The following is a 27,127-nucleotide window of genomic DNA, read 5'->3' on the forward strand; positions in this document are numbered from 1 at the left end:
CCTGTCCCTGTCCATGTCTCTGTCCCAGTCCCTGTCCCGGTCCCGGCTGCCGGGGGAGGGCGGGCGGTGGAGCCCCCAGGAACACGCAGAGGGGCAGGGGCACTGACCTCTGCACTGATCATTGCACTGACCGCTGCATTGACCATTGCACTGACCGCTGCACTGACCCCTGCACTGACCCCTGCACTGACCCCTGCACTGACCACTGCACTGACCTCTGCACTGACCTCTGCACTGACCATTGCACTGACCCCTGCACTGACCCCTGCACTGACCACTGCACTGACCTCTGCACTGACCTCTGCACTGATCACTGCACTGACCCCTGCACTGACCGCTGCACTGACCGCTGCACTGACCGCTGCACTGACCATTGCACTGACCTCTGCACTGACCCCTGCACTGACCTCTGCACTGACCGCTGCACTGACCGCTGCACTGACCATTGCACTGACCACTGCACTGACCGCTGCACTGACCGCTGCACTGACCATTGCACTGACCTCTGCACTGACCCCTGCACTGATCACTGCACTGACCATTGCACTGACCCCTGCACTGACCCCTGCACTGACCCCTGCACTGATCACTGCACTGACCATTGCACTGATCACTGCACTGACCCCTGCACTGACCATTGCACTGACCACTGCACTGACCCCTGCACTGATCACTGCACTGACCCCTGCACTGACCACTGCACACTGACCCCTGCACTGACCATTGCACTGACCACTGCACTGACCATTGCACTGACCGCTGCACTGACCCCTGCACTGATCACTGCACTGACCATTGCACTGACCCCTGCACTGACCCCTGCACTGATCACTGCACTGATCACTGCACTGACCCCTGCACTGACCCCTGCACTGACCTCTGCACTGACCCCTGCACTGACCCCTGCACTGACCCCTGCACTGACCCCTGCACTGATCACTGCACTGACCCCTGCACTGACCCCTGCACTGACCTCTGCACTGACCCCTGCACTGACCCCTGCACTGACCCCTGCACTGACCGCTGCACTGACCCCTGCACTGACCCCTGCACTGACCCCTGCACTGATCACTGCACTGACCCCTGCACTGACCCCTGCACTGACCTCTGCACTGACCATTGCACTGACCCCTGCACTGACCCCTGCACTGACCCCTGCACTGATCACTGCACTGACCCCTGCACTGACCATTGCACTGACCACTGCACTGACCATTGCACTGACCGCTGCACTGACCCCTGCACTGACCTCTGCACTGACCCCTGCACTGACCCCTGCACTGACCATTGCACTGACCCCTGCACTGACCCCACCTGCTGCACACTGACCCCTGCACTGACCCCTGCACTGACCCCTGCACTGACCCCACCTGCTGCACACTGACCCCTGCACTGACCCCTGCACTGACCATTGCACTGACCCCACCTGCTGCACACTGACCCCTGCACTGACCCCTGCACTGACCCCACCTGCTGCACACTGACCATGCTGGCCACACGGTGACTGCTCCCACGCAGTGCCCAGTGCACTGACCTCTCCCACACGCAGGGACTGCTGCTGCTCCCCCACTGTGCTACCCCAGTCACAGTGTGGCTGCTCCCACTGCCCACAGCACAGTGACCCCTCCAGCCCTGCAGGGACTGAACCCCCAGCACAGTGACCACTCCTGCTTCACAGACCTCTGTTGCTCACATTTGTTTATTATTTTAAAACACTGACAAAACACACCACACCATCATCTATATATATAAATTTACTTTTGTACCACTATAAATTTATATATATAGAGCCTTTAAATCTCTGTACATTCAGGACACACAGTTCCAGAATAGCTGCACTGGGTACAACAGAAAGATTTTCATTATGAAAACACAGAGAGGAGGCGCCAATATCAAAAACACAGAAAAAAAGAAATTAAGAAAGAGTGCAAAATGAATGAAAGTGCAAAAAAGCTTTTGTTATCATAATCACACTCCCTCCACAATATGGCCCCCATTCCCCCCTCCAAGGATGAGCAAGCCTCAGGCCCCAGAGGGAAGGGCTGGGCTGGAAGAAGGGAGTCAAGCTGCAGCCCTCCAGCATCCAGCAGGAGCTCTCCTGGAAGATGAGGAATGAGGAACCTCCTGGAGGATGAGGAGGTTCCCCTCCTCTCCTGGCTCCCTCCTCCAGCACCCTCATTGCACCCATGGGCCCAGATGTGCCCCTGCAGGCAGCAGCTGCCTAAGCCCCCAGCCCTCCTGGACCATTTGGAGGGTGCTGTTCTCTTCTAAAAGTGCTTGTGATCGCCATGGAAAGCAGCAGAGGAAGGCCAGGGTGGGCAGCTGTGCTCTGCAGGGACAGGCAGGGCTGCCCTCCCTGCTGAGCTCCAGGCTGGCTGCTCTCATGGAAATGGAGACCTTGGCTTGCATTGTCCCAGTGCTGCCCATTTCCATAAGGAGGAGGAATCAGTTTCCCAAGAGTGTCCAACTGCTCCCACATACCAGAGTCAGATGCAGACCAGCCCCCCCAGAAGACACCCCACAGCTGAGGCTGGAGCATGTAGGGGGACCTCTCCCATGGCTCAAGCTAAGCCCTCCCAACACCAGCTGCAGGGGCAGGAATGGCAGAAACAGAGATTTGGGGACCTCCACTCAGAAAAACATTCCACTTGAAGAACTCTTCATTGACCTAGAAGTGCTGGCTGCAGTCACAGAAATGCCCAGAGGGAAACCTGTGGGCCAGACCCAGCTCACTGTCCTGTCTGGCTTCTCAGTGACACAGCAGTGAACATCCCTGTGAGGAATCTGGTCAGGCAACAGGGGAAGGACAGAAAACTTTGGTGCTTCTGCCTTGGTTACAGCTGTCCTTGACAGTCCCTGAGGGGGAACTCCCACTCAATGCTCTGTGGGGATGGAGGAACCACCAAGGCCAGGGGTGCAGCAAACCTTCCTTCTCTTGGGCTCCCTGCTGGCACCAGGGACAACTGCTCACAGAGGACACATCACATGAGACCCTGGGATGGGTGTCTGCTGCCTCCACAGCCCCAGAGACCCCCACCCTAAAACAGAAACACACCAACAGCAGGGGAATGGCGTCATGGTACTCCCACAATCACCCATCCACACGTACACGATGCTTTGGGTTTGGTTTTAAAGGACACAGAAGGTTATAAGTTTTAACAGTAAATAGCCCTTGACCACCAACAAACCCTGTAACTCCCTCATCCAGACAAATCCAGCAGCTTTGTACCCCAACAGGCACATCAGCCTGAGAGACTGAGGAAGCGATGCTCAATCCAGCAGGTGTGGCACAGCCCATCTCCCACCCCCTGCCAGTCCTGACAGCTGCTCCTGGCACAGAGCTCAGACCAGTGGGGACCAGACCCCAGACGAGGGGCAGCACCCTGGCACTCAGGTCAGGTCATGTTTTGCAGAGGGAGCTGAGGAGAGCCCAGGGCAGTGAGGGATGCACCTCTGCCTGTGTGGCTGCTGCCCAGGCAGTGCAGGGCTCGGCTGCACCCAACAGCAGAGCAAGAGCTGGTGGTGCTGCTTGTAGCCAGCCCTGGGGACAGCCAGGGCTTGGCTCATGGCTCATCTTCCCCTTCAGCAGGATCTTCTGAGCTCCTCACCAGCGCTGCTCTGCCAGGCAGCCCTGTGAGACACAAGGCTCTCCCTCCTTCACAGCAGTTTCAGATTTGATGCCTGGGTAGCAGCTCCTCTCCCAGCACCCTGGGGTGGTGCTCAGTCCCTTCCCCAGCAGGAGGAACAACTTCACACGTGGCAATATAGCAGATGAGAACTAAGCTTTCCTAAGTCGGGTCCTTGCAAGCTCAAGGGCTGTCTCCAGTGTGAGGGAGCCTTTTTATTCCAGATCACACCTGGAAAAGTCTCACAGCCTGGGCTGAAGGTGCCAGGGCTCCTCTTGTCCCCCAGCACACAGTGGCCCAGAAAGAGACTCTATCAGCTGAAGAAACCAACTTCCACACCACTTCCTGCAGATGAAGGGTGGCTTGGGGAGTGACTCTGGGACCCAGGGGCACAGCTGCTCCTTCCCACTGCCTCTCTCCACAGCTGGCCACACTGAAGAGATGTAAGGACATAAGAAAGAAAAGGAGAGGGAAAGCTGCCTAAATCAAACCCAAGCAATTATAAAAAACAAAAAAAAACAAAGACATGGACAAGTTGCAAGTCCTGTGTGAAGAGCAAGCAGCAGACGTTTCAAGAGAAGGTCAAACCTGACCCCAAATATTCAATAACAGAGTCAAAATGCTACATTTCCATGGGAAGCCTCAAAGAGGTTGATTCAGAGGTGGCAGTGGCTCCCAAGGCAGCGCTGCTCCAGGACACGTTGCTGGTGCACTTGCTCACATCTCTGCATCCCTGTTTTTGGGCACTGGGAAAGGGGGGAAATTGTTTTATTCCTGGAAAGTGATTGTTGGGAATGGGAAAGGAGGGAAGGGACCAGCTGCAGCCTAAGGAGAGCCCCATGGCAGGGGCCTGGCCATCTGGGCAAGTGGCCATCATCCAGCATGGCACAGCCACCCCTTGCTGCAACAGCTCCCACAGCAGGTGTGGGAGGATTCAGATACCATGGAGAGCAGTGTGGGGACTGCCAGGAGGCACAGGGACCTATCGAAGCTGCTGGGACTCTGCCAGGACCCCCAGGAATGGTGGCTTTTCTGGCTCTGCAGCCCTTTGGTCCCTCCTCCATTACAAGGGACAGTGTAACATGAGCATTCCCAATCTGCCTATGGCCCTGCTGGAAAGGTGCTATGTTCTGAAAAGGATAGAAACAAACCAGCAAAGTGCTGGATTTCTTTTAGCTCTGCAGCTAAGGGATCCAGGGACAGCAGAAGATCCTGCTCTTCAGATAGCAGAACTTGGGTGCCTTGTGAGGGCAAAGAGGGGGGAGAAGGCAGCTTGGCAGAATCAACTCAGCCAACTCAGGAATGCCTTCAGAAGCAACTGAGGATCTGCCTGCTGGAGCAATGGATGCTTCTTGTCCTTGGCAGCTGTCTCCACCCTAGAGAGGGCCTTGCTCCTAGTGCAAGGACCAAAGAGGACCCGACTTCCTTTGCAAAGGAGTCTTTAATAGGTGCAAGGGGAACAAGCTATCCAAGCATCCTTTCTCTCAGAGAAGTGCTGGACAAAACAGTCTAAAGCTTAAGAAGAAATTGAGCCTTTTCTGCACCCAGCCAGCCCTGGTCCTGCCCTGGGGCTGCTGCATTCCAGGAAAGAGGAATAAAGCACAGGTGCTGGTCGTGGGCAGAGCAACAGCCAGGACTCCCTGAAGGGGCAAGAGGTGACCACTGGTTTGCAGTGCAGTGCAGGGGCAAAGCAGTCATCAACTGGCCTTAAAAAGGGAAAGTCAAAAGAATTCAGAGAAAAGGCAAAATGAGCAGAAGCTCCTAAAGAACTTCCCTTGGAAACAGTATAAGCACAAATACCCCCAGAGGATCACACAGAGGGAAAAACCCCAAATCTCTCTCAGCTGCTGAGCAAAGGCAAGAGCAGCCTTGAAGTGGGTGTGAGAATGGATGCAGGCAGTCAGTCCCTTCCCCTGCCTGGGTGACTCAGTGGGTGTCAGCCCCTCCACAGGGCTCCCCCAGCCCCCCCGAGCTGGGGCAGGCACAGCAGGACGTGGGGGCAGCTGTGGCACTAAGATGGACCAGTGCCACGTCCACCCTCCTTCCCTGCAAGCACCCCCGAGGCCTGGGGCCAGCCTGGGCCAGCACTGCAGAAGGGCAGCATGGAAGGAAGAGGATGGGAGATGGACTGGTGGCAGAGTGGAGATGTGGCACCCGGGAGGACACGAGCAGGACGTGACAAGCTGCAGCTGGCTGGGGGAATCCCTGTCCTGACCAGACAGTTTGGCAGCACCAGTGATGAGGGAGGGTCCCAGCTGGGCCAAGAGAAGTCACTTTAAGGTGTCATCAGCATTCTTGAACATGAGGATGGCATTGTAGATCTTGAGTGCTGGGCCCAGCTTGACACTCATAATCTTGACGATGTCAGCCTGTGTCAGCAGGAGGAACGCCTCGCCATCGATCATCTGGGGAGGAGAGCAGGGACAAAGCACTCACTGCAAACCTGGTGCCACGCCTGGGGACAGCCAGCACCAGCACCACCGGGGCACAAGCCACAGGTGACCCCAGACAGCAGGGCAGGGGCCACCCACAGCACTCCCACACTGCCCCAGGGAACCCCCAGCGGGCAGCTCACGTGCCCAGGAACAGGGCAGAGGGGGAGAAGCCCTTCCAGGGGCCATCCCAGGAGCTCACAGCACAGCCAGGTTGGGATTCTGTGCAGGAGCCCCACAGGCAAAGCACAGAGGCACCACAGCCTGCCATGGGCAAGCAGCCATCCATTCCCTGCTCCAGAGACCAGCACCTATGGATGCTGCCCCAGTTCAGCTTTGCCTGTTGAGCACCTTTAAAGCATGAGGGCCATTCCTGGACAGGGTGTGACAGTGGCTGTACCCAGAGTGCCCAGGATGAGCCCTGGGTGTCAGAGCCACCCCCACTGGTCTGCCCACAGAGGGTCCAAAAACACCCACCCTGGCAGGCAGCAGTGCCACCCAACTGCTGTGCTGGTGAGAGGGGCAGAGGGGAAGGATGAAAGGGTGAGGAGGAGCAGCTCCCCTCAGGAGGCCGTGGTGCTCTTCAGGCTGCAGCACCAAGCTCCTCCTGTCCCCATCCACATCCCCTCAGAGGGGCAGCACAGTTCTGCCATGCTGGGAGAACAGGGCAGCACAGCTCCCTGGGGGTCAGCAGCTCCCCTCCTGCCCCGGATGGGCACAGCCAGAGGGCTGCACACTGCCATGCAGTGGGGCTGCAGGGTGCTGGATGTGCCCTCAGCATCCAGCAGCAAGCCACTGCAGGAAGGCCACTGGCCAGCTCCTCCTGGCCCTGGTGGCACACAGCTGTCCTTGACCACCTGCTCTCATCTGCCAGCCCTTCTCACCTCATCCTTGAAGAGCTTGGCTTGGTCCTCACAACCCGTCAGAGTCTGCACAAAGCTAAAAACCTTGGAATAAAGAGAGAAATGTCAAGACAGAGCAATGTTTCTGGCTGCAGACCCCCCTGAGCCCACACCCTCCCATTTGGAGCCCTGCAAGGTGCCATGGGGCTCTTGGGGCAGAGCTTCTTTTCCCTGCCATGCCAGAGCCCAGTCCTGGCCCTGGGCACAGGCACTGGCCTGAGAGGGGCACCCAGGGGGGCAATGGAGACATCATGGGATTGTTCAAGCTGTCAGAGCCCTCTGAGATCATCGAGGCCAACCACTGAGCAGCACTGCCAAGGCCACCACTAAGCCATGTCCCCAGGTGCCACATCCACACACTTCTTGAACACTTGCAGGGATGGTGACTCCCCCATTGCCCCGGGCAGCCTGTGTCAGGGCCTGAGAGCAGGGGCTGCTGGGCTGATGCCAGAGCTCCTCCACCTACTCAGGCCATGACAGGGGTCACCGTGGCTGCCCAAGAAAGTGAACAAAGGTGACATGGTGTCCAGCAGACTCCTCCTCACCAGCCCAGAGATGTGACCACTGAAGTGCCTGGTGTGTGTGCTGCACACCAGTCACACCAGCACATCAGGGGCCAGCACAGAGCTGTCCAAAGCACCTCACCTCATCAATGGTCCACTTGGCCACCGTGGCTGCTGTGATGCCAGCCACCCCTGGCAGCAGCTTGCAGTGCTGCTCCCAGCACAGGGACAGGGAGCGGTCGGGGTGGGCAGACAGGGCAGACATGAAGAGTGACTGGTGCATGTTGTCTGAAGAAATAGCTGGGGATAAAGCACAGCATGAGCTAAAGGATGAGAACGTCCCATGCAGGGAGCAAGAGCTAGTGGCTGTCCCTTGAGTCAACGGGGTGTCAGTGTATTCGAGTGTTCACCTAAGTGGGATTTGGGATGCTGGAGAAAGAAGTTGAGACAAGCTTGGCTTTGCCTTCTTCACATGACCTTTAATCATTCATTTTCCACTCAGCCCCAGCAGTGGGGTAGGTGGCAGGACAGCCCACGGTGAAAGGGATGCTGGATACACGTCAGGCATCTGCTTCTGTCAGGCATCAGAGCTAAATGCCAAGCCAACTGTCCAGCATCAGTTTCTGTGTGGCAGCAGTCATTTGGCACTTCACAACCACACTGAAATTTTGGGGCACAGTGACTCACTATCCTGTCTGAAGAGGACAAAGCACCACAGAAAATACACTGCCATAGAGAGGATGCCAGAAAGCACTCAGTGATTCCCAGCCATACCACAGAGCCAAACCGAGGGAGCTTTGTGAGCCTGGCACAAGGAAGGGACGTGCCTTACCCAAGGTTCTCCCTGGCAGCTGAGCACAAGCCCCTCACTGGGGTGGACCAGTGTGAGCCAAGGGAGACCTGGCCCCATCACCCCCACCCAGCCCAGCTCCTCCAGCCCTGCCACGCAATGACACCATGGCAGAGGGTGCCACTTACTCTGGAAGTCTTCCTGCTGCATCTTCCGGTACTTTGGAGGTCTCCCTCTAAAGAGACAGGAAGACTGATGTCCAGCTGGGCTGGGACTGGCTGCAGGGCCCTCCTCCCAGTGCCCAGAGCACTCACCTGTGGGAGCAGGGACCCCTTGGCCCTGACCCAAAGCGAGAGAGGTGCCCGGCAGGGCTGGCAGGACCGAGGCCAAGGAGCCTCTGTGGGCTGGGACCCCTGGCAGGGCGGGCAGAGGGGCACAGAGCCCTCCCTCCCCTCTGTGGGCTGGGACCCCTGGCAGGGCGGGCAGAGGGGCACAGAGCCCTTCCCTCTGTGGGCTGGATAGGGGGCACAGAGCCCTCCCCTCTGTGGGCTGGGACCCCTGGCAGGGCGGGCAGTGGGGCACAGAGCCCTCCCTCCCCTTTGTGGGCTGGGACCCCTGGCAGGGCGGGCAGAGGGGCACAGAGCCCTCCCTCTGTGGGCTGGGGAACCTTGGCAGGGCGGGCAGAGGGGCACAGAGCCCTCCCTCCCCTCTGTGGGCTGGGATCCTTGGCAGGGCGGGCAGAGGCGCACAGAGCCCTCCCCTCTGTGGGCTGGGACCCCTGGCAGGGCGGGCAGTGGGGCACAGAGCCCTCCCCTCTGTGGGCTGGGGATCCTTGGCAGGGCGGGCAGAGGGGCACAGAGCCCTCCCTCCCCTCTGTGGGCTGGGACCCCTGGCAGGGCGGGCAGAGGGGCACAGAGCCCTCCCTCCCCTCTGTGGGCTGGGACCCCTGGCAGGGCGGGCAGAGGGGCACAGAGCCCTCCCCTCTGTGGGCTGGGACCCCTGGCAGGGCGGGCAGAGGGGCACAGAGCCCTCCCTCCCCTCTGTGGGCTGGGACCCCTGGCAGGGCGGGCAGAGGGGCACAGAGCCCTCCCCTCTGTGGGCTGGGGATCCTTGGCAGGGCGGGCAGAGGGGCACAGAGCCCTCCCCTCCTCTCCCCTCCCCTCCCTCAGGGCTGTGCCCTACCTCCCGTGGTGCCGAGATTTCTTGCGCTGAGGGAAACCCATGGGGCTCCTCTTGCGGGTGGAGGCCTCGGTGTCAGACAGGTCGGCCTTCAGCCTGCCCTGGTTCTTCTCTGCCAGCGGGCACCCTGAGAGGCAGTAGTGGGCCGTGAACCGCCCCGTGACGTGGCCTGACCCGTCGCAGCCCGGCGTGGGACACTTCCTGGAGGACAGAGGGGACACAAGAGTTGGGCCCAGCTTGGGGCAGCACCAGGGCTACCCTTCAGCCATGGAAAGATGTGCTGAGCAAATTCCCCAGGCCAGGCTGCTGGGCAGGGGCAGGGGCAGGGGCAGGGGAAGGGCACAGCCAGTCCCTCCAGGTACAAACCCTGGCCCTCTGCCATCCCTGCAGTCCTAGGCAAAGGCACCAGTGTGCTGATGGAGCAGCTCATGGGGCTCCCAGAGCCTCCATCTTCCCTCGCCCCACAGGCAGCCAGAGCAGCCTCAGAGCGAGCAGTGTGTGCCAGGAGCCTGGCCAGCTGAGGAACCCTCAGAGGCTCATCCTCAGTCCTCATGGGGATGGGACCTGCCCTCCCCACCCTCACAGATACTCCACCATACTAGCTCCTCCTGACACCGGCCTAGTGCTGGGGTTGGCACTAGACCCAGCTTGGCTTCCCCTGGAAAAGTGCCTCAAGACTGCCTGAGCTGGAACCATGCACTGCTCCCCCTTGGGACTTCAGCTCAAAGCCTGACAGGGACAGAGGGCTGGGGGGAACAGTGTGCTCACAGCTGGTGTGAGTGCACAGCACCTGCACTGTGCTCTCCATAGCCCACAGCTGCCCGTGGGAGGTGAACACACTCAGCACTGCTGGGGCTCTGGGGCTGCAGCACAGGCAAACAGGGTTCCTCCAGCTGGGTCCTGGTGCTGCTGAGGCCTGGCCTGGAGCAGGGCACAGCCAGGTGTGGGGTGAGGGCAGGGAAGGAGCAGAGGAAGAGCTGGCCCAGTCTGGCAGAGCCCTGTGCCTCTCCAGGCCGTGCCAGGGAGCTCACCTGTGGTGAAAGCTGTACTTGGAGCTCTTGGAGTGAGGGATGCTCTTGCAGCCCAGGCTTGGGCAGCCCCCATGGGCAGAGGAGGCTGGTTCCTTTGGCCCTGCAGCCAGAGGAGAGGAACAGGAGAAAGGCTGTCATGGCTGCAAGCCCAGGCAGAGCCAGGGCTCTGGGCTCCCTGCCTGCACCAAACAGGGAGTGCTTTCCAGCTGACAAATCCATGGAGTGGCCTCTCCTTCCTGCCCATTCTCAGCCAGAATCTGCCCTCCCACTCTTGTGCACAGGCAGGTGGCAGTGACAGTGGTGTCTGGTGTGCTTGTGCCCTGTGGGGAAGAACTGGCACATGTGCAGCACTTACTGAGAGGAGGCTGCAATGGGTGTCCTGTTTTTGAGCACCAGCCCATGGGATGGATGTCTGGATGATCTGCATCAATCCAGAAATCATACACGTGGCTCCAGCCATCAAAATGGACCTGGGGAAGCAAGAGAGGGGTCACCCTTCCAATGCCAGCACACCTCTCTGAGGAGCTCTGGAGCCCTCTGAGTTGAGAACAAGCAGCAGGGTAGAGCTGAAGTGCAGCACAAGGCTCTCCACTCCTGGAGCCAGGCACTGGGACCTGCCCACATTTGCACACTCCCAGTGAGCTGGGAAGGGCAGCAGCAAGCCAGCAGAGTGCCTGGACACAGGCTCAGCACTGATGCTCCAGCACCCACCTTTATCCTGTGATCTTCCACATCCTCCACACTGGCCACTCGGATGAAGGAAGGAGTCCTCCTGTCCACTGCCTCCAGCTTCATGTTGACCAGGAAGCCGTGGGGTGGGCGCTGGAAGAGCCCAGTCAGGGGCAGCAGGGCCCTGCTTCAGGCTCCTGCCCCCTCAGCAGTTTTCCCTGCACTGTGTCCTCCTCCAGCCCAGCTCCCAGCCCTGCCTGGCCTGCATTTGAGCTGTCTTTAGCAAGATGTGCCACAGGGCAGAAGGTCTCTAAGAGACACATTTTGGGGAAATACATTGTTACCATGCTTGGCTGGACACAGCTCCTGGTGGTGCAGTTTGAGACAAAAACTAATCAAGCAAACCTAAATTATTTCCCATCACTCAGCTCCTGTTTAGCTGAGGGCACAGTCATACTCCTCATTTCTCCCAATTTAGAGCTATTTACCCAGGACAGCCCTGACTTCTGAACTCTGAGTGCAGGTCTAAAGCTTAGGATCTCCTCCGTTGGCAGGAGAATACAGAACATCACTGGACTTGTCACAAAAGCAAAGACCTGACAATGAAGAAAACCCAAATTTCTGCCCAGGTGGGGTGGAACAGATGATGTGATGCTCACCACTTTAAAGGCCCAAGCTGGGACAGCAGATGCTCCAGTTTCTTTCAAGTATTTTTCCCAGGTGAAGTTGTCTGGATCAGGATAATCTGGAAGGGGGAAGATGCAGAAGGTGAGACATGCCTGCAGGAAATCAGAAAGCACCCCTGAATGCCCCACTGCCTTTGAGAGCCAACCAAGTCTGTGCCAGGCACAGGGGAACCTGAGAGACACCAAGAAGTGCTGCTATTTTCTCATGGACCATGAAACCCACAGCACAAGGAAGCAGAAACAGAGGGGTGTGCACAGACAGCTGAGGTCCTCCTCCTACCTCTGAGTGGAGACCCATGGTGCACCTGAACATGTGTACAGGAGCCTTGGCAGGAGGTTTGTGTCCCCAGGACCCCCACACCAGCCTTGGAAGCCTGTTCCCAAGGGGATGCACTCCCAAGCTGCACCTGACTGATCACTGACTCACCTTGAGGAGGTGTGAGAGGTTTGCCGTGCTCATGGCACCACCCAACTGGGTGGATGTACGGGCTGCTGGGATCACACCTGGAAAACATACCCAAGCTCTTACACAGGGCCCTCTGTGCTGTCTGCCCACCACTGCCCCCCAAGAGCTCCTGTCCCTTACCAGTAGTCATAAGTGTCATCCCAGTTGTCAAAGTGCACCAGGAAGCGATTGTCCACCACGTCAGTCACTGTGGCAACGCAGATCAGCGAAGGGTTCATGCGGTCCACGGCCTCCAGCTTCATGCCCACCTTGAAGCCTGGGGAAGCCTCGTGCTGCCAGGAGAGAGGGCAGGGTGTTTCCAGAGCTGCAGCCCCAGCTCCTCCCTCACCACTTCATGTGCCTGCTGCAAGGAGGCACCTGCATAAACCCTCCCAAAACCAGACTCTGTCTGGCCTCCAGACAGGCCAGGGACCACTCAGGCTCCCAGATGGCCCAAGGAAAGAGGAAGGGGGTAAGTGACTCAGCTGGGCCACACAAAGAAAGAGGAAAAGTGATCTTCAGACCCTCAGGATCTTCTGTAAGCAGTAAATTCCAAGAGAAAAGAAAAGCCTGCAACAGACACTAGTTCCAATTTTGTCCCAAAACATTTGTTTGTGGTCACAGTCATCAGCAACCAATGCCTCAGGCATGGCAGCAGGAGCTGGGATAGGGCCCTTCTCCTTTCCTTGCCTTTATTTTTTGGATCCAGAATGTGTGCAAAACACTGCATCACACACACTGGTGGGGTTCTTGCAGCAATGAACAGCAGGGTTTAGACACAATAAATAACTTGGAGAGGCTGATTTGCCAGTAGGGTGAGTTTCCTCTGCAGCTGACAAAGGAATGATCAGCATTTTCATTCTCCTATATTCCCACTTTCCTTTTTCATTCTCCTATATTCCCACTTTCCTTACCCAAGCTTCCATGTGAAAAAAATAGCCAGAAACAGAAACAGCAAAGACACAAAACAGAGACAAAGGAATAATACATAAGAAACATTAAGTGATGTATTTTTAGCCAAATAATTGTTGAGAGTAGTAGTTACTTCTCCAGTACTTGTGTAACAGATTTAATTGTCTGTGAGATTAACCTGGATGAAACAGAATCAGACCAACACCAATTCTGGACATATCAAATGAGTGTCCAAGCTATAGATCCTGAGCAGCAAGAGCCTCTTGGCTCTTGAGCACTGTGGGCTTGAAGGGTGTGGGATGGACAAAGCAAAACTCAGTGCTGATGGAAGCATTTTGCTCAGCTGGAGGGGAGGAGTCACACCTGAACCTGCAGGCTCTGGCAGGAAGGAGATGCTGCTACTCACAGTGTTTCGGACCATGAAGAGGTGCTTAGGAGCTGCCTGAGCCTTTGTTAACTTCAGGTAGTTTGTCCAGCTGAATTCTTCCTCCTTATAACCTACAACCCCTCAGGAAGAGAAATGAGAGCAGTGAGTTCACAGCCAGGAGGATGTGAGAGTGAGCCTGGCCATCCTTGACCCACTGTCACCCTGGCAGCATATCCTGCTGTGGGCAGACAGGATCTGCAGCAGCCCTGGGATGCCCAAAGCCCATGGCTGAGGGCTGATGTGTGGTTTGAAGGGGTGTTGGGAAACATGAGCACTGGAGTGGAAATCCAGAGCACAGCTCCTCCTCTGGTCCTGCCTGCCCTGGGGCACAGCTGGTGGCACTGGGAGGTTCAGAGCAACAGAGCTTTGCCCCACAATGTGAGCAAGCAGAGATGGGTGCCTGAAATGTTCTCCTGTGGAGCTCCCCCAGTACAGCAGCAATCCCCCCTGGCCCCATGGGGTCACCCTGTCCCCACCACCAGCTCTACATTTGGCCCACTCTTCATCACCCTCCTTCAGCAGGACCCACCACCTGAGATGAATTAACTCCTTACCTTTGGGGGGCTGGAGTTTGTGCCCTGTCTCCTCAAACCAGCCAGCAGGGTGGATGTCAGGGGAGTCAGCATTCAGCCAGAAGTCGTGGCACTCGGAGTAGCCATCGAAGTGGAGACGCATGCGGTAGCCACAGACCTGCCAGCAGGGAGGGAGGAGGGGAAGGGGCCATGGAGACCTGCTGCTGTCCCTGGCTGAGCACCACACCCCCTCCCCTCCCACACACCAGCTCAGCATGGATCACTCTGGGAAGGCAAAAGTCAATCACAGGCAAGTGCCCAAACTGGGAGGCACAAACCAGTTCCAAAGGGTGTCCAGCATGGAACAAGGTAAAGCCACCACAAGCCAGCCCAAAGAAGGGATGTTCAGGCTGGTGCATTAAATGCCATGGTGGAGCACCTTGCTGGTTCCAGCAAGTGTAAAGACTCCCTGTTCTGCAGCCCAGGAATCTGCTGGTGTAGGGATTTTGGCTAAATTCCACACTGGCTGCCTGGGGAGCTCTGAGAGGCAAGGCTGGTCTGGCTGCCACGTGGCTGAGTGGAAAGTGGATCTGCATGGACACAAGGAAGAGCAGTGGGATGCCTCTACACCCTGCATCTCAAGGGCTCAGACCTGCCCTAGGGATATAAGCTGTTGCCACCACCACAATCCCTCCCCTCCGTGCTGTGCCAGGGTGACAGAGAGACCAACCCAGCAGCACAGTGCTGTGTCCTGTCCCTGCAGGCTGGCAGGGAGCTCCCTGCTTGTTTGCCTGAGGTGCTGCAGCAGCAGCTCATCTCCTGCAGGGGCCAGCTGGCAGCACCTCCCCTGCCCCAGAGGCAGAGGAACCAAGGAACACAGGCACTGGAGGCTCCTTACCTCAGCCACTGTCAGGATGAAGTACATGGATGGGTGCTGTGGGTCGATCCCCTCCAGCTTCATCCCCACCTTAAAGCCATTCTTGTGCTGGGAAGCTACTTGGTACTGGAAACAAAAATTAAACTACAATGTAAAACCAACACAGGGAGTTTGGTCTAGAGCCCACCAGGGGAGCAACCACCAGGCAATGGGAGCTGCTGGGACCAAGAGACTGTGGGACACAGGTTATGTTGTCATCCAAATTTTAAGGTTTTTCCATAGAAAAAAACAGTGTTTCACCTCCTTATGGATTTACATCTCTTGCTATTGACAGGGCAAGGTGTCCCTGGTTAAAAGCTGTAGTGGGGGAGCGGGACAAAGGCCTGACTTGTTTGCAGCCTCAGGAGAGCCCACCTGGCTTCCAGGAAGGGCTGGAAAGGCTCCACCACCCTGCCAGAGTCACAGCAGTGTCCTAGGCAAAGGGGGGTGTTTGGGATGGGGGCCAGCACCCTGCTGGGGAGTGGGACTCCAGGCAAGTCAAAACTGGAGGCTGCCCAGTCACTTCCAGCTGACAACAGGAGTTTGGCTATTGCTAGAAATCCCACAAAACAGGGAAGCAAGGAAGAGAGGAGAAGGAGAAGGGGTGGGGGGGAAAAAAGGGGAAAGAAAAGAGAAGATGAAAGAGGGAAAAAGACAGGAAAATCCCAACTCACATCCTGGAAGAGATCTAAAGGGGCAGCGACAGCTTTCTGCTCCTCCAAGTAGGACGCCCAAGACCAGCCTTCTTTCTTCTCCTCACTGGCACCTGAGCGCAGCACAAACCACACAAACGCTGCTGAGGGGCCTCTCCAGCCCTGCCCCCTGCCTCGGGGCTGTCCTGCTCTCCCACAGGTCCTGCCTCCCTGCAAAGCTCAGCACCATCCTCCAGCAAACCTGGCTGCACAGCAAGGGGCAGAGCAGAGCCCCCACGGCCCAAATGTCCTGAGCCATGTCCTAGAAAGGCACCTGGGATAGTGGAAGGTGTCCCTGCCCATGACAGGGGCTGGAACCAGATGGGCTTTAAGGTCCCTTCCAACCAGTCTGGGGCTCCAGGGAGTGTGAGGGATGAGCCATCAGACCCTCCTCCAGCCTGAACATCTGCTGTGTCCACACAGGATGGATCTGGGGCAGCCAGCAGGATCCATGCAGAGGTCTGGAATCATTCCCAGCTGCAAGGGGCTCCTAGATAGTCAAAGCAGCAGCAGGTTCACATCCCAGCTCTGCCATCCTCTGCTCTGAGACAGCCACCTGAGCCCCTGTGGCTCAGCAAGGTCACCCTGATGCCCTAGAGATGTATTTGCCCATTTGACAAAGAAGACAGCATTGTCTCTTCATAGGCAGGGAGGTGACCCTTCATGCCTTTGAGAAGGCCAGAAAGGCCTTGCCCAAGACCTATGAGACACAACTCTCCAGCTTCTTTATCTCCCTAATTTGCAGCAGCTGAAGGGACTCCAGGGGTGCTGTGCCTATTCCCATGCTGAGGAATTCCCAGCTACAGGTCAGCCATGGCAGACAGCCTCAGGTGAGGCAGGCCATAAATTCAGGGGAAAAATGGACCAACTCCTTCCTCCTTTGGGCTTAGGAGGAGATGGAAAAAACCAGAAACTTAGGGAAGAAATTAAAGCTGAACTTCAGTGGGCAAGGTGACTAACCTTGCTTTGCTGACACTTCAGAGTGAAAAACACTTCTACTATTCATTAGGACATAGAAAAAGTGCCAGGCATGACTGGGGAATCTGTGAGTACAAGCTCAGAACTTCTGGGGAATACAAATACACCAAGAGCATACACTGACTGCTGCACTGAGGCATCCAGGTGTGTATTTTGTTTGCTGAAGTACTTCTAAAATAAGAGAAAATAAAACGCTGAAGTTACAAAGCTTATCACTGCTTACTTGTATGCAGCAGGGAAGGTTACATGCTCAGGGCTCAGTAAGAAGCAGGTATGAGATCTGAGATTCCTTTTTAACATTGGTTAACTCAGTGTAACATCAGGGGTTAATAACACCTGCATCCTGCCACTGTCCCTGCACTTGGCTATGGAGAAGTATGAAGTCACTACAGTTTAATTTTAAAATTATTTTGAGTAAAACCTTCAGTACTCAAAGACAAAAGGTTTCCCACACATGTTTATTTTTAGTATTTCCCAAAGTTTTCCTTGACACTGCAGGGAAAAAACCAACCAAGCAAACACTGCATCCCTCAGCCTGTGTCCTCTCCCTCCATGTCGACAGCTCTGCTTTTGAGATCTCTGATCCAGTCCCAGAACACATCCCCAGGGGATGAGACAAGCCCAAATCACACAGCTTCAGTGGCACTGCACCTACACCAGCAGCTCCCACACTTGTGAGCTCCTGATGCCACGAGGGAAGTTCCCCATGAGCCCATCCCAAGGGAGGGCAAAGCCAGCATGGTGCAGTCCTGTTCTTGCTCAGGACAGTGTCCCTGGGAGCAAACTCAGTGCTCACAAGCCAGTGACAAGCTGAGCTCCTGAGGGGAGGGACAGGAAGCTCTGTCCAGCACAGGCCAGCTGTTCCATAGGGGTGCCCCCTTCCCGTGGAGAGAAAGAGAGGAAAGGAGAGAAACAGAAAGGACAGAGAGAGCAGGATCAGGCAAGCAGAGGAGCTCACAGGCCTTCAGGACACGTGCCAGCACATTGCAGTGTGTGTTTGACCCTGCAGGAGCACAAGAGGGTCCAAGCCTGCAGTGGGGCCCCCCAGCCCCAGCAGGAGTGCTGACCCCACCGCCCACCCCGCCCTCCGTACCGTGCTGGCTCCCGTTCCACGCCTCAGCCTCCAGATTGCTCATGGCAGAGTCTTCCACAGAGCTTTTCCTCTCTTCCTGCTTTTCCTCCTAGACATCAGAGCAGACAAAACAGAACTCAGGGGCACACAGAGGTTTTTGGCTGTGTGTTGTACCCTCACACTGGTGCCCAGGGCCATAGTGCACCTCCACGAGGTCATGGTTTGACCAATGCCTGGCCCAGAAATGGGCTGCCAGAGAATCTGATGATGGCAGCTTGCAGGGACTTCAGTGCTGACTGGTAGCAATCACACCTGGACTGGACCTGCTACAGTCAGGGCTAGCAAGCAGAGCTTCCTTGCCTTGTCAAAGTCTCTCCCTACCCCAGGACACCCAGCATACAGACAGACACTCCCCTCCTTCAGCTCTTACTTTGGCCCAGACTCAAGAGAGCAGCTGAGAGTGCTCAGTACCTACACTCAGCCTGGACAGTCTGGCACTGCCCAGGCCTCAGTGCTCCACATGCCAAACAGTGCTAGGAGCCCTCATCTCCACACATTCAAGTCTTTTTGGCATCTTAGCCAACCTGTTTCCCTTTTGACTGCAGCTGACAGAGCCCTGAGCAGCACGATGAGAGATGTACACAGGGCTGTCTCCCAGCCCCAGGACACTGGCTGCACACACCCCCTCCCTGTCCTTGTCCTACCATTTGCTCAGATTCATATTCTTCCTCTGAGGGGCTCTGATAGTCCTTCCTCTTTCGTTTCTTCACAGGCTTGAGGATTTCAGTGGCATTGGTGCTGCTGGCAGAGTTTTCCACAATGACAGACCTGCACAGAGGGAGGGAGGGAGGGAAGGAGGGCCAAGCACGGCAGCCAGTGCAGCAAGTGTCAGCAAGACAGGGGCTGCTAACAATTGCTGTCCCCCATTTCTTACACATGCCCCCACCCCTCCTGATGGATGTAAGCACACAAGCTGCCAAGAGTTAGAGCCAGGGACAGGCCAGCCTCGCCCTCACACACTTGGGTGTCAGAAACCTGAAGCCAGGGATGGATCAAAAGGGATCTAGTTTAGTAGCAGGGCTCTAAGCTGCACCAGAGATGCTGGAAAACAAGTCCTGAGAGTCAGACACTGGTCAGGAGTAGGGCTGGAAATGCCCCTGTGACCCGTGGCCTTCCACTCCTGCTCAGCCTGGCAGCCCCACTGCAGCAACCTCCTGCCCCAGCAGATACATGTTTCTATATCATATCTAGGCCACAAATTGAACAGGAGGAAATCTGGCTCCCCTGCTTCCTGCTGCTCCCTGGGGAAGTTTTCCTGCCCCCAGCCTGCCTCCAGGAAGGAGTGGAACATGGGGACCCCCAGCACCTGCCAGAGGCTGGTGGCGTGGGGAGCAGGGCAGGGAGGGAGGGCAGAGGGATGGGTCTGGCTCTCCAGGGCACAGACACCCTGTTGGGGAGGTAATAGAAAAATTTTATAAGTGCTTAGCAAGTAGTTTTGAAACAATAAATGAAATAGAGATGTTAGCAGTTTTTGACATAGACACTAAAAATAGTTATGTTAAGGTTTTGAGGCTTTTTTTGTTTAGATAATACTAAATGCCACAAACACTAAAGAACTAACAGACATTTTGTCTTAAGCCTGGCAGGAAAGATTTAAAGATAAGGGTTACAGATAAGAAAGCCATAAAACATGGTAACTTAGTAGTTCCTATAGTTGCATGCAAATATTAGGAAACTAGTATATTGTATTAGATTGGTTATTTATTATAGAAGAATACTTATTGTATTGTAAACAGGAAATCGCTTTTTTACTTCTTACCTTTAATTTTTAACTTTTCTTTTTAAGCTCTCTTTTACCTTTTTGCTCTTAGCACTTTTTATGCTTTACACTTTTCCTTACACTTACGCCTTATAATAAAACACAGAAAACAGTAAGTTTTTAAGTTTGTTTAGCGACTGTTTAACAACAAACTCTCCCAGCCCCGTTGCTTTACCTCTCCTTGAACTGCTGGTGGCAGTGCTCGCTGCAGAAGCCCCTGCCCTCGCGGGCCCCGTCCCACAGGTGTCTGCGGCCGCAGGTGTCGCAGTGGCACAGCCCCTCTGGCGCCGGCAGCGTGGGCTGCTCTGCCACATCTGCACAGAGAGCAGCACTGAGGCACTGCACACATACACAGACAGCAGGCAGCATCTGCTGGGTGGTGGCACCCACCCCACGGGGCCCTTACCCTGAGCCACAGAAGGATTGTCTCTGCTGGGGGGTGCCACCTCGCAGTCCCCGTCCCTCTCTGGGTGAGCCTCCTTTACAGCTTCCATAGGAGGCATCTTGTCAGCACTCACCACCTTCAGCGCCCCGTACTCGTTAATCCGGAACTGTGCCATCCAACAGAAAGCAAGGACAAAGAGGTGAGAGGACAGGTGTGGAACTGGGTGGTGGGTCTGAAAATGAGGGGCATGGTTTGGTCATCAGTGTGTCTGACGAGCACTGCAGGCCATGTGAAGCTGCCCTGCACTCAGGTGATGCCAGCACCGGCTGGAGCTGGCAGGTGGGTGGCTGGAGGATGAGATGCCCTGAGGCTGAGCAGCAGCTGAGCAATGGGTGCATTTTCTGCAAGCTGTCATGCACTGAGGGCAGCCCTGAGGCACTGCTGCCAGACAAGTACAAGGCCACTGCTGCCAGGGTGAGGGCAGCAGCTTGGGCAGAGCCAAGTTCCTCAGCACAGTTTGGAAGGGATGATGTCCTGCACAGCACACAGCATCCTGTGCCTCCTTGTGCTGCAGCTCTAGAGCTGCTGCAGCCCCCCAGGCACCTCTGTGAGCTCTGTGCTAAGCTCCCAGGATGGCAGGGCCATAGGGATAGTGCAGGAAGAGAGCTGGAGCAGCTGAGGGATCCTCCAGCTGGGGTGCAGGGGGCCATGGCACATCCTGGTGCTCCCTGCGTGGCACAGGCTGGGACATTTACAAGCACAAGCAGCTGTGGGGGGAGGCAGAGGGGTCAAACCCAGTGGCCCAGGGTCACACTTACCCGCAGGTTGCTCCCAGGCAAAGTTGCCACCCCATCTTTCCACTCCAGCACACGGACTGTGCTGCAGGTCTGCACCCCACTGATCTGGGGAATGACAGCAGCTGTGATGGGCTCATTCCCTGCTCCCCTGTCTGGCCTCTCAGCCCCTGTGCTCCTCTGGGGCTCCCGGGGGAACCGCTGGATTTCTAAGGTGCTCGTGGGAAGGTTGATGGCAGTGGCGTTTGCTTGAGAACAGAAGAAAGGAGACAAACAAGCAGAGGCATACACAGAACACTTCACTGATGCAAACAAGGCTCAAGGGCAGCCCAGGATCCCAGAGGACATGGTCTCCCAGGTGAGGGCTCTGCTGTGGGCCAAAGCACAAAGCAAGGAGTGACATAAAAATCTGCAGCCAGTAATGGCTCATGCTGGAGGGGTGGCACCAACACTATCCACATTCAAGGGTTTCTACTTCAGCCTGATCTCAGATTGTTTCTGTGCCCTGGGTGCCCTGACGTGACAGGAGTTTGCCCCTGGACTGCAACTTCCAGTTCAGTAACGTTTCAAAGGAACTGTGCAAACTAGGGCCTCTCTGCAGTGAGAACTGAGGCACCAGGGAAAACTGGTAAAGCCTTCTAGAGAGCATCCCTGACACACAGCCATGCTTTGCTCAAACACCTCCTGAAAAACACTGGTCAGCTGCACTCAAAATGATTCCCAATATTCAAGAAGGGTAAGAAGGACAACCCTGATAATTACAGGCCTGTCAGTCTCAGTCTTGGTAAAATGATGGAGAAGGTTATTCTGGGAGTTACTGAAAAACACTGGAAAAGACAACACAGTTGTTGGTCACAGCCAACACAGGCTCAGGAGGGGAAGTCCTGGTTAACCAACTGAATTTCCCTTTATGGAAAGGTCACCCCACTAAGCTGACCAAGCACAGCCAATAAATGTGGGTTTCTAGGATTTCAGCAAAGCTTTGATACTGCCTCTCACAGTATCCTTCTGGACAAAGTGTCCAGTGCAGAGCTCATCCAGTCCATTGTCCATCAAGTGAAAACCTGGATGATGGGTCTCCTATAGTTGGGCTCAAAGCCTTACAGGAACTGGGGGCACATCAGGCTGGGGCCATCACCAGTGGGGTTCCCAGGGTTTAGGGCCAGTGCTCCTAAATTTTTTATAAATGATGTAGATGCAGGAATTTAATGCCTGTTAAGTAAGTTTATCAATGACACTACATCAGGAGGAGCTGTGGACAGCCTTGAGGGTAGAGAGGCCTTACACAGAGATCTAGACAGACCAGAGAGCTGGGCAACCCAATCACTGAGTGCATGAAGCAAGAGTAAGAACTGGATTCTGCACCTGGGATGGGATAATCCTGAAAAAATGTGTGACTTGGGAAACAAGACTGGAGAGTTATCCTGGGGAAGGGCTCAGGGGCTGAGGGCAAGGGGAACAGGAGCCAGCAGTGCCCTGGCAGCCCCAAGGGCCAGCCCTGCCCCACGGGACATCAGGGGGTGACTGTCCTGCTCTGCTCTGGGGCAGCCTCACCTCCAGTCCTGGGGACAGTTTGGGCCCCTCAGCACACAAAGGACACCTGAGGGCTGCAGCTGTGGCCAGAGCAGGGAACCAGGACAGTGAAAGGTCCCAGGGGCAGGACTGGAGGAGCAGCTGAGGCCACTTGGCCCATTCAGCTGGGAGGAGAAGGCTGAGGGGTGACCCCATTGCTTCTGCACCTTCCTCCAGGGGGGCAGGTGATGATCTCCCCTGCTGGGACCAGCAATGGGAGCCCAGGAGATGGAACAAAGCTGCCTCAGGGCAAGTTCAGGTGGGACATGAGGAAAGGCTCCTCAGCCAGAGGCTGCTCAGTGCCTGCAACAGGCTCCCCAGGGAAGGGGTCACAGCACCAAGCTCAGGGAGTGTCTGGACAACACTCAGTCCCTGTGGTTTAATTTTGGGTGGTCCTGCCAGGAGCAGGGTTTTGGACTCAGTGATCCTTATGGATCCCCTCCAGCTTGAGCTGTTCTGGGGTTCCATGCTCATGCAGCAGCCCTGCAGAGCAGGCACCCAGCACACTGCACTGCCCTGGCTCAGGGCCCCTCACATCAGGGCTTCTGTTTAAAGCTCAGGAAGATTCCATTGACCACAGACAGTCCCAGTGATGTGGGCCAGCCACAGAGAACCTCCAAGATGGCAACAGCAGCTGGGCTTTGCCTCTCAGGTTTGGGGGGAGTGTGGGCTATCAGGGCTGGGGAGGCAGCAGCTGCAGGGGACAGCTCCACATACCTGGGATGATGAAGGCAGTGGTGGGCAGGTGGGTGCTCTGCACAGTGCTCTCAGTGCTGACCACGTGGACACTGACCTCCCCAGCAGCACTGCCCTTGGTGCTCCTCACCACCTCCATCTCCCCCCTGCTGTCCATCACCTTGCCTGGGCACACAGCGAGGCCCTGCAGGGCAGCAGGCAAGAAATCAACTTGGCTGGCACTATAAATACAACCAAGTGTCTGCACAGCATGGTCTCTCCCAGCAGAAACCCCTGCAAGATGTATTAAAGGTCCACTGAACCCACACAAAGCTCACAGCTGGCATCAACATGACCCATGTTGGGAGATCCCAGCTTGGAGTCTGCAAATGCTGAGGGTTTTTCTCACCTGGCACCACCATAAGATGGTACAAGCTTGACAGGTCCACCACAAGCTGCTCCTGGCTCCCACAGGGGCCTCCAATGCTCTGAGAGACTGTGACTGAGGGCTGCCAAATCCCACCCTGGAGCAGGCAGGGCTCCTTGCAGGTCCCCTTCCAGTTCTCCTGTTGGAGGGTCACCCTTGATCTTCTGTCTGCAAGAGAGAATTTCACAAGTGACAGGAGTTACTGGGGGTGTGGGTGGGGGAAACTTGATGTCCCCTGTGCCCCACCTGAGTTTCTCACAGGACTGCTGATGCTCAACCTGTCTAGCCATGAATCTCAAGGAGGAAGCCAAGAGTCAGAGCCCCAAGGGCATGACTGGCCCTCCCTGGCTGTGAGCAGGGGCCCAGGAGCTCCCCATTGCAGCTGCACCCTCTCCAAAGCACCTGAGGCAGGATGCAGGCAGGGCTACAGAGAGGACCACACTCATGTCCTGGCCCCCTTTGATGCAATTTGAATTTGAAAGGGAGGACATCCATGTGGAAAACAGGATACTCATTTCAGTGAAGCAAGACTAGCTAAGAAATTGGGCTACAAAGGACAAAGTCTGGAATTTTAAAAGCTGAGACATTCAAATAAAGGTGTTACAATCAGAGGGCACAGAGTGGGATGGTGTGATCACATTGAGGAGATCTGCTTCTCCCAGTTCTGTCAGGTTTGTGACCAGAAACACCTGATTCTCAACTGGCAAACAGCACTGACCTTTCAGGCTCTCCAGGTGCAGAAGAGCACTGTTAAGTGTCAGGACAACTGAAGGAACTGAGAAACTAATCTGGACACCAGACTCCAAGTGAAAGCCAAAATGAATTTAGCAGCCAACCTGTTTCAGTGCTTCCTAATAGCCAGTAGGAATCTATCTGCTTTTTTTGGGCACTTAAATCCAGCCAATCCTTGATTCATCATTGAGTGAAATACTTCAAGGAGAGCTCCTCATTTTGTGGGAACTTTTGCCTTTTTTAAGAATTCAAGCAGAATTTGGGACTGGAAATGCCTAGAAGGGAGGACAAATAACTAGATCCAGTGCTCAGGCTTGTGATGCTCCACCTGAGTTTCTCAGAGTCTCTGATGTGAACACAAAAGCAAAGATTTGCACAGGATATGCCAAGTCAACATTATGTTTTAATTTTGGGTGCCAGGAGAAGGGAGTTGGACCTGATGGCCCTTGTGTGTCCCTTCCAGCTTGAGATATTCTGTGATTGTGGTTCACTCTCCAAATCCTTGTGGGCTAGGCTGAGGCTGTGGACACTGCTTCTCCTGGGAGTTCAAGGTGAAGAGAACTGGTCTGGATTACAGAGTGTGGTGCTGGTCTTTCAACTGGAAAAGCTAACTGAGATTTAGGCCTTAACCTCCAGATAACCCCTCCTGCAGCAGCCTGCTGGGAAAGGTCTGGCTGCAGCCAAGGGCATGTCCCAGCACTGGGGCAGCCCAGCTCAGAGGGGTGGGAGCCTTCCAGGAGATGGAGATGTTGTTTGCAGCTCACAGTTTTTTATAAAACCCCCTGGAAGCCCAAGCTGCTGTGCAGTGTCTCAGGTCAGGAATTCTCCATGAGGAAAGGGGGCTCAGGCACAGCTAGGAGCTGCCCTAGCAGCATTGTCACAGCAGGAGAAAGGCACTTGGGATAACCCTGCTCCCTGGGAGCAAGAAAAATGTCATGGAGGGGATGCCCACAGCTCACACAACTCTGCTGGCCTCAGCCCTGGAGCCAGGTGCCACTGCCCCAGAGATCCCTTCAGGGAGTCTCCTGCAAGCCCTGGAGCAATGCAGATTATCACAGGATAATTCAGGAACCTTGGGAGGTTGTAATCCAACCTTCTGCTGCCAGCAGCTTGGGATCACAGCAGGCTGCTCAGGGTGCACCCAGACTGGGCTTGACCCAGCCCACCAGATGCAAATCTGCAAATTAGCACAATTAGCAAATCAAACTCACACTTTTCCTTGGATGTTAGGATTTTTTTCATTAATTTCCTCAGCTATAACAGAGAACTTCCCCATCCTTGCCATCAGCTGAGATATAGATTTTTAATTACCTCCAGTGGCAAAAGTGAGCCTTTAAGAAAGATCACCAGCTGGAATGATGCTAAAACTGCAAGTGACACAGCACAGCACTACAGAGACCTCTGGGGCTGAGAGCTGCTCCCTTGGATCCTGCCTTGTCTTCTGGCATTGTCCAGGGTTGGTGTTTAGGAGACTAATGGTTCTGCAGAAAATATTTGCTTTGTATACACACAAGAGCACTCAGGAACACCCTTGGCCCAGGCAGGTGGCCCAGTGGAGAAAGACAATCACACACTTCTTCCCTTCCAAATCTGACTGCTGCTCCAAAGCCAGGAGCAAATGCCTCCTCTGGAACAAACAAGGGGCCACAAAGTTCTGCTCCTGGGCTCTTGTGCAGCATGGTGAGGTTTGGAGTGGGCCTTGGTATTTATCAACAGCTCAGAACCAGGTGAAATGTCCTTCTGTGCAGTAAGAGGCTGTTCATGTCATATTTCAAAAGAGCCACTAGATTCTGTGAGAATGGAGATCAGAGGGAGAAGGGCACTAAAGCAGCAAGCTTTAGGTTCAGACACAGGTGACAAAGCAGAGGCACTCAGGCTGGGTGTCCCCTGCTGTCCCCAGGGTTTCACTGTCACCAGACCCACAGATGGGGAGGGGGAGCAGGTGCCAGGGATCCCATGTGCCACCCCAAAGGGGTCAAGGTGACACCACCCAAGCTGAAGGCCAAGGACAGCCTGAAGCCTGGGCACTTCTGAGGGGCACGAGAGGGACAGCCACCCCCAGCTCCCACCACCCCCCAACAGCACCAGCCATGAACGGTTTGGATATTTTGCACACTTAAAAGCAGATGGAAACATCTAAACAGGATGGATACCTGACCTCAACATATTTCTAACTGCTCAATGTTTTATTTTCTTTTATAACTAATAAAGAAATCAATCCAGGACCTGTCCTGGACCATGTGGAGCACCTGGGCTGTTTGTGCACTGCTAGGTTGGACCAAAGCCCAGCAGGGCTGCAGGGCCCTGTGCAGGGCTGCAGGAACACACCTGCTCACCCCAGCTTGAGAAACACCTGAAGAAACACGGCCAAGTGTCCCCCGTGCGAGGTGCTCCCAACCCCAGTGCGTCCCGAGAGGCTCCCTGGAGGCAGCCAGGGCAGGGCTGGGCTGGGCAGGGATGGGCTGGGCAGGGCAAGGCAGAGCAGGGCTGGGATGGGTAGGGATGGGATGGGCTGGACTGGGCTGGGCTGAGATGGGCAGAGAAGGGCTGGGCAGGGCAAGGCAGGGCAGGGCAGGGCTGGTTAAAGCAGAGCAGGGCTAGGCTGGGCAGGGCAGGGATGGGCTAGGCTGGGCAGGGCTGAGCAGGGCAGGACGCGAGCCCGGCCCGGGCCACCATCGCGCCGATGCTCGGGCCGGCCCGGGCGAAGGCAGAGCCGCTCCCGGTTCCCGGCCCGGCCCCCGGGGCAGCCCCGGCCCCTCCCCGCGGCTCCAGCGCGGCTGCGGCCCCGCCCGGGCCCGGGGGACGCGGGCGCTCCCTCCCGCCCGGGCCGGCCCAGCCTTGCGGCGCTGCCGGCCGCGCTCCTTACCTGCAGCCGGGCGGGCGCTGCTCCGAGCCCGGCGGCGCTGGCCGGCCCGGCCCGGCCCGGCCCGGTGCGGGAGGGGCGCGGGGCC

At 56.1% G+C, this 27,127-nt stretch overlaps 1 protein-coding gene across 3 annotated transcripts; it reads right to left on the reverse strand.

The window, feature by feature from the left end:
* Positions 1-1,688: 1,688 nt before the first annotated feature.
* L3MBTL1 (L3MBTL histone methyl-lysine binding protein 1) lies at positions 1,689-27,127 on the reverse strand. Of its 3 annotated transcripts, none has more exons than XM_056507754.1 (23): positions 27,043-27,127; positions 23,427-23,612; positions 23,060-23,222; positions 20,795-21,018; positions 19,998-20,142; positions 19,767-19,905; positions 18,477-18,600; positions 17,794-17,881; positions 15,705-15,796; positions 15,013-15,117; positions 14,157-14,292; positions 13,582-13,673; positions 12,405-12,556; positions 12,246-12,322; positions 11,792-11,877; positions 11,175-11,285; positions 10,819-10,933; positions 10,464-10,563; positions 9,436-9,633; positions 8,442-8,488; positions 7,606-7,763; positions 6,943-7,005; positions 1,689-6,031 (listed from the first exon to the last, which is right to left on the reverse strand). In XM_056507754.1, the coding sequence occupies exons 3-23, from the start codon at positions 23,193-23,195 to the stop codon at positions 5,897-5,899; spliced, it is 2,523 nt and encodes an 840-aa protein (XP_056363729.1). In that variant the 5' UTR covers positions 23,196-23,222; positions 23,427-23,612; positions 27,043-27,127; the 3' UTR covers positions 1,689-5,896. The 3 variants fall into 3 exon arrangements, with proteins under 3 accessions (XP_056363729.1, XP_056363728.1, XP_056363730.1); XM_056507753.1 differs by having other exon boundaries at positions 13,582-13,682; positions 27,043-27,108; XM_056507755.1 differs by lacking the exons at positions 1,689-6,031; positions 6,943-7,005; positions 7,606-7,763 and adding an exon at positions 7,925-8,158.

This window comes from Oenanthe melanoleuca, chromosome 20, assembly GCF_029582105.1.
Source record: "Oenanthe melanoleuca isolate GR-GAL-2019-014 chromosome 20, OMel1.0, whole genome shotgun sequence".
Taxonomy (NCBI): domain Eukaryota; kingdom Metazoa; phylum Chordata; class Aves; order Passeriformes; family Muscicapidae; genus Oenanthe; species Oenanthe melanoleuca.

Excerpts from the sequence above, each read along its gene's own strand:
- L3MBTL1 (XM_056507753.1), bottom strand. The coding sequence starts at position 23,195 with ATGGACAGCAGGGGGGAGATGGAGGTGGTGAGGAGCACCAAGGGCAGT. Across the intron at positions 21,019-23,059 it reads CACTGCCTTCATCATCCCAG|CAAACGCCACTGCCATCAAC; the intron begins GTATGTGGAGCT and ends TCTGTTCTCAAG. Across the intron at positions 10,564-10,818 it reads CCCATTGCAGCCTCCTCTCA|GGCCAAAGGAACCAGCCTCC; the intron begins GTAAGTGCTGCA and ends CTCTGGCTGCAG.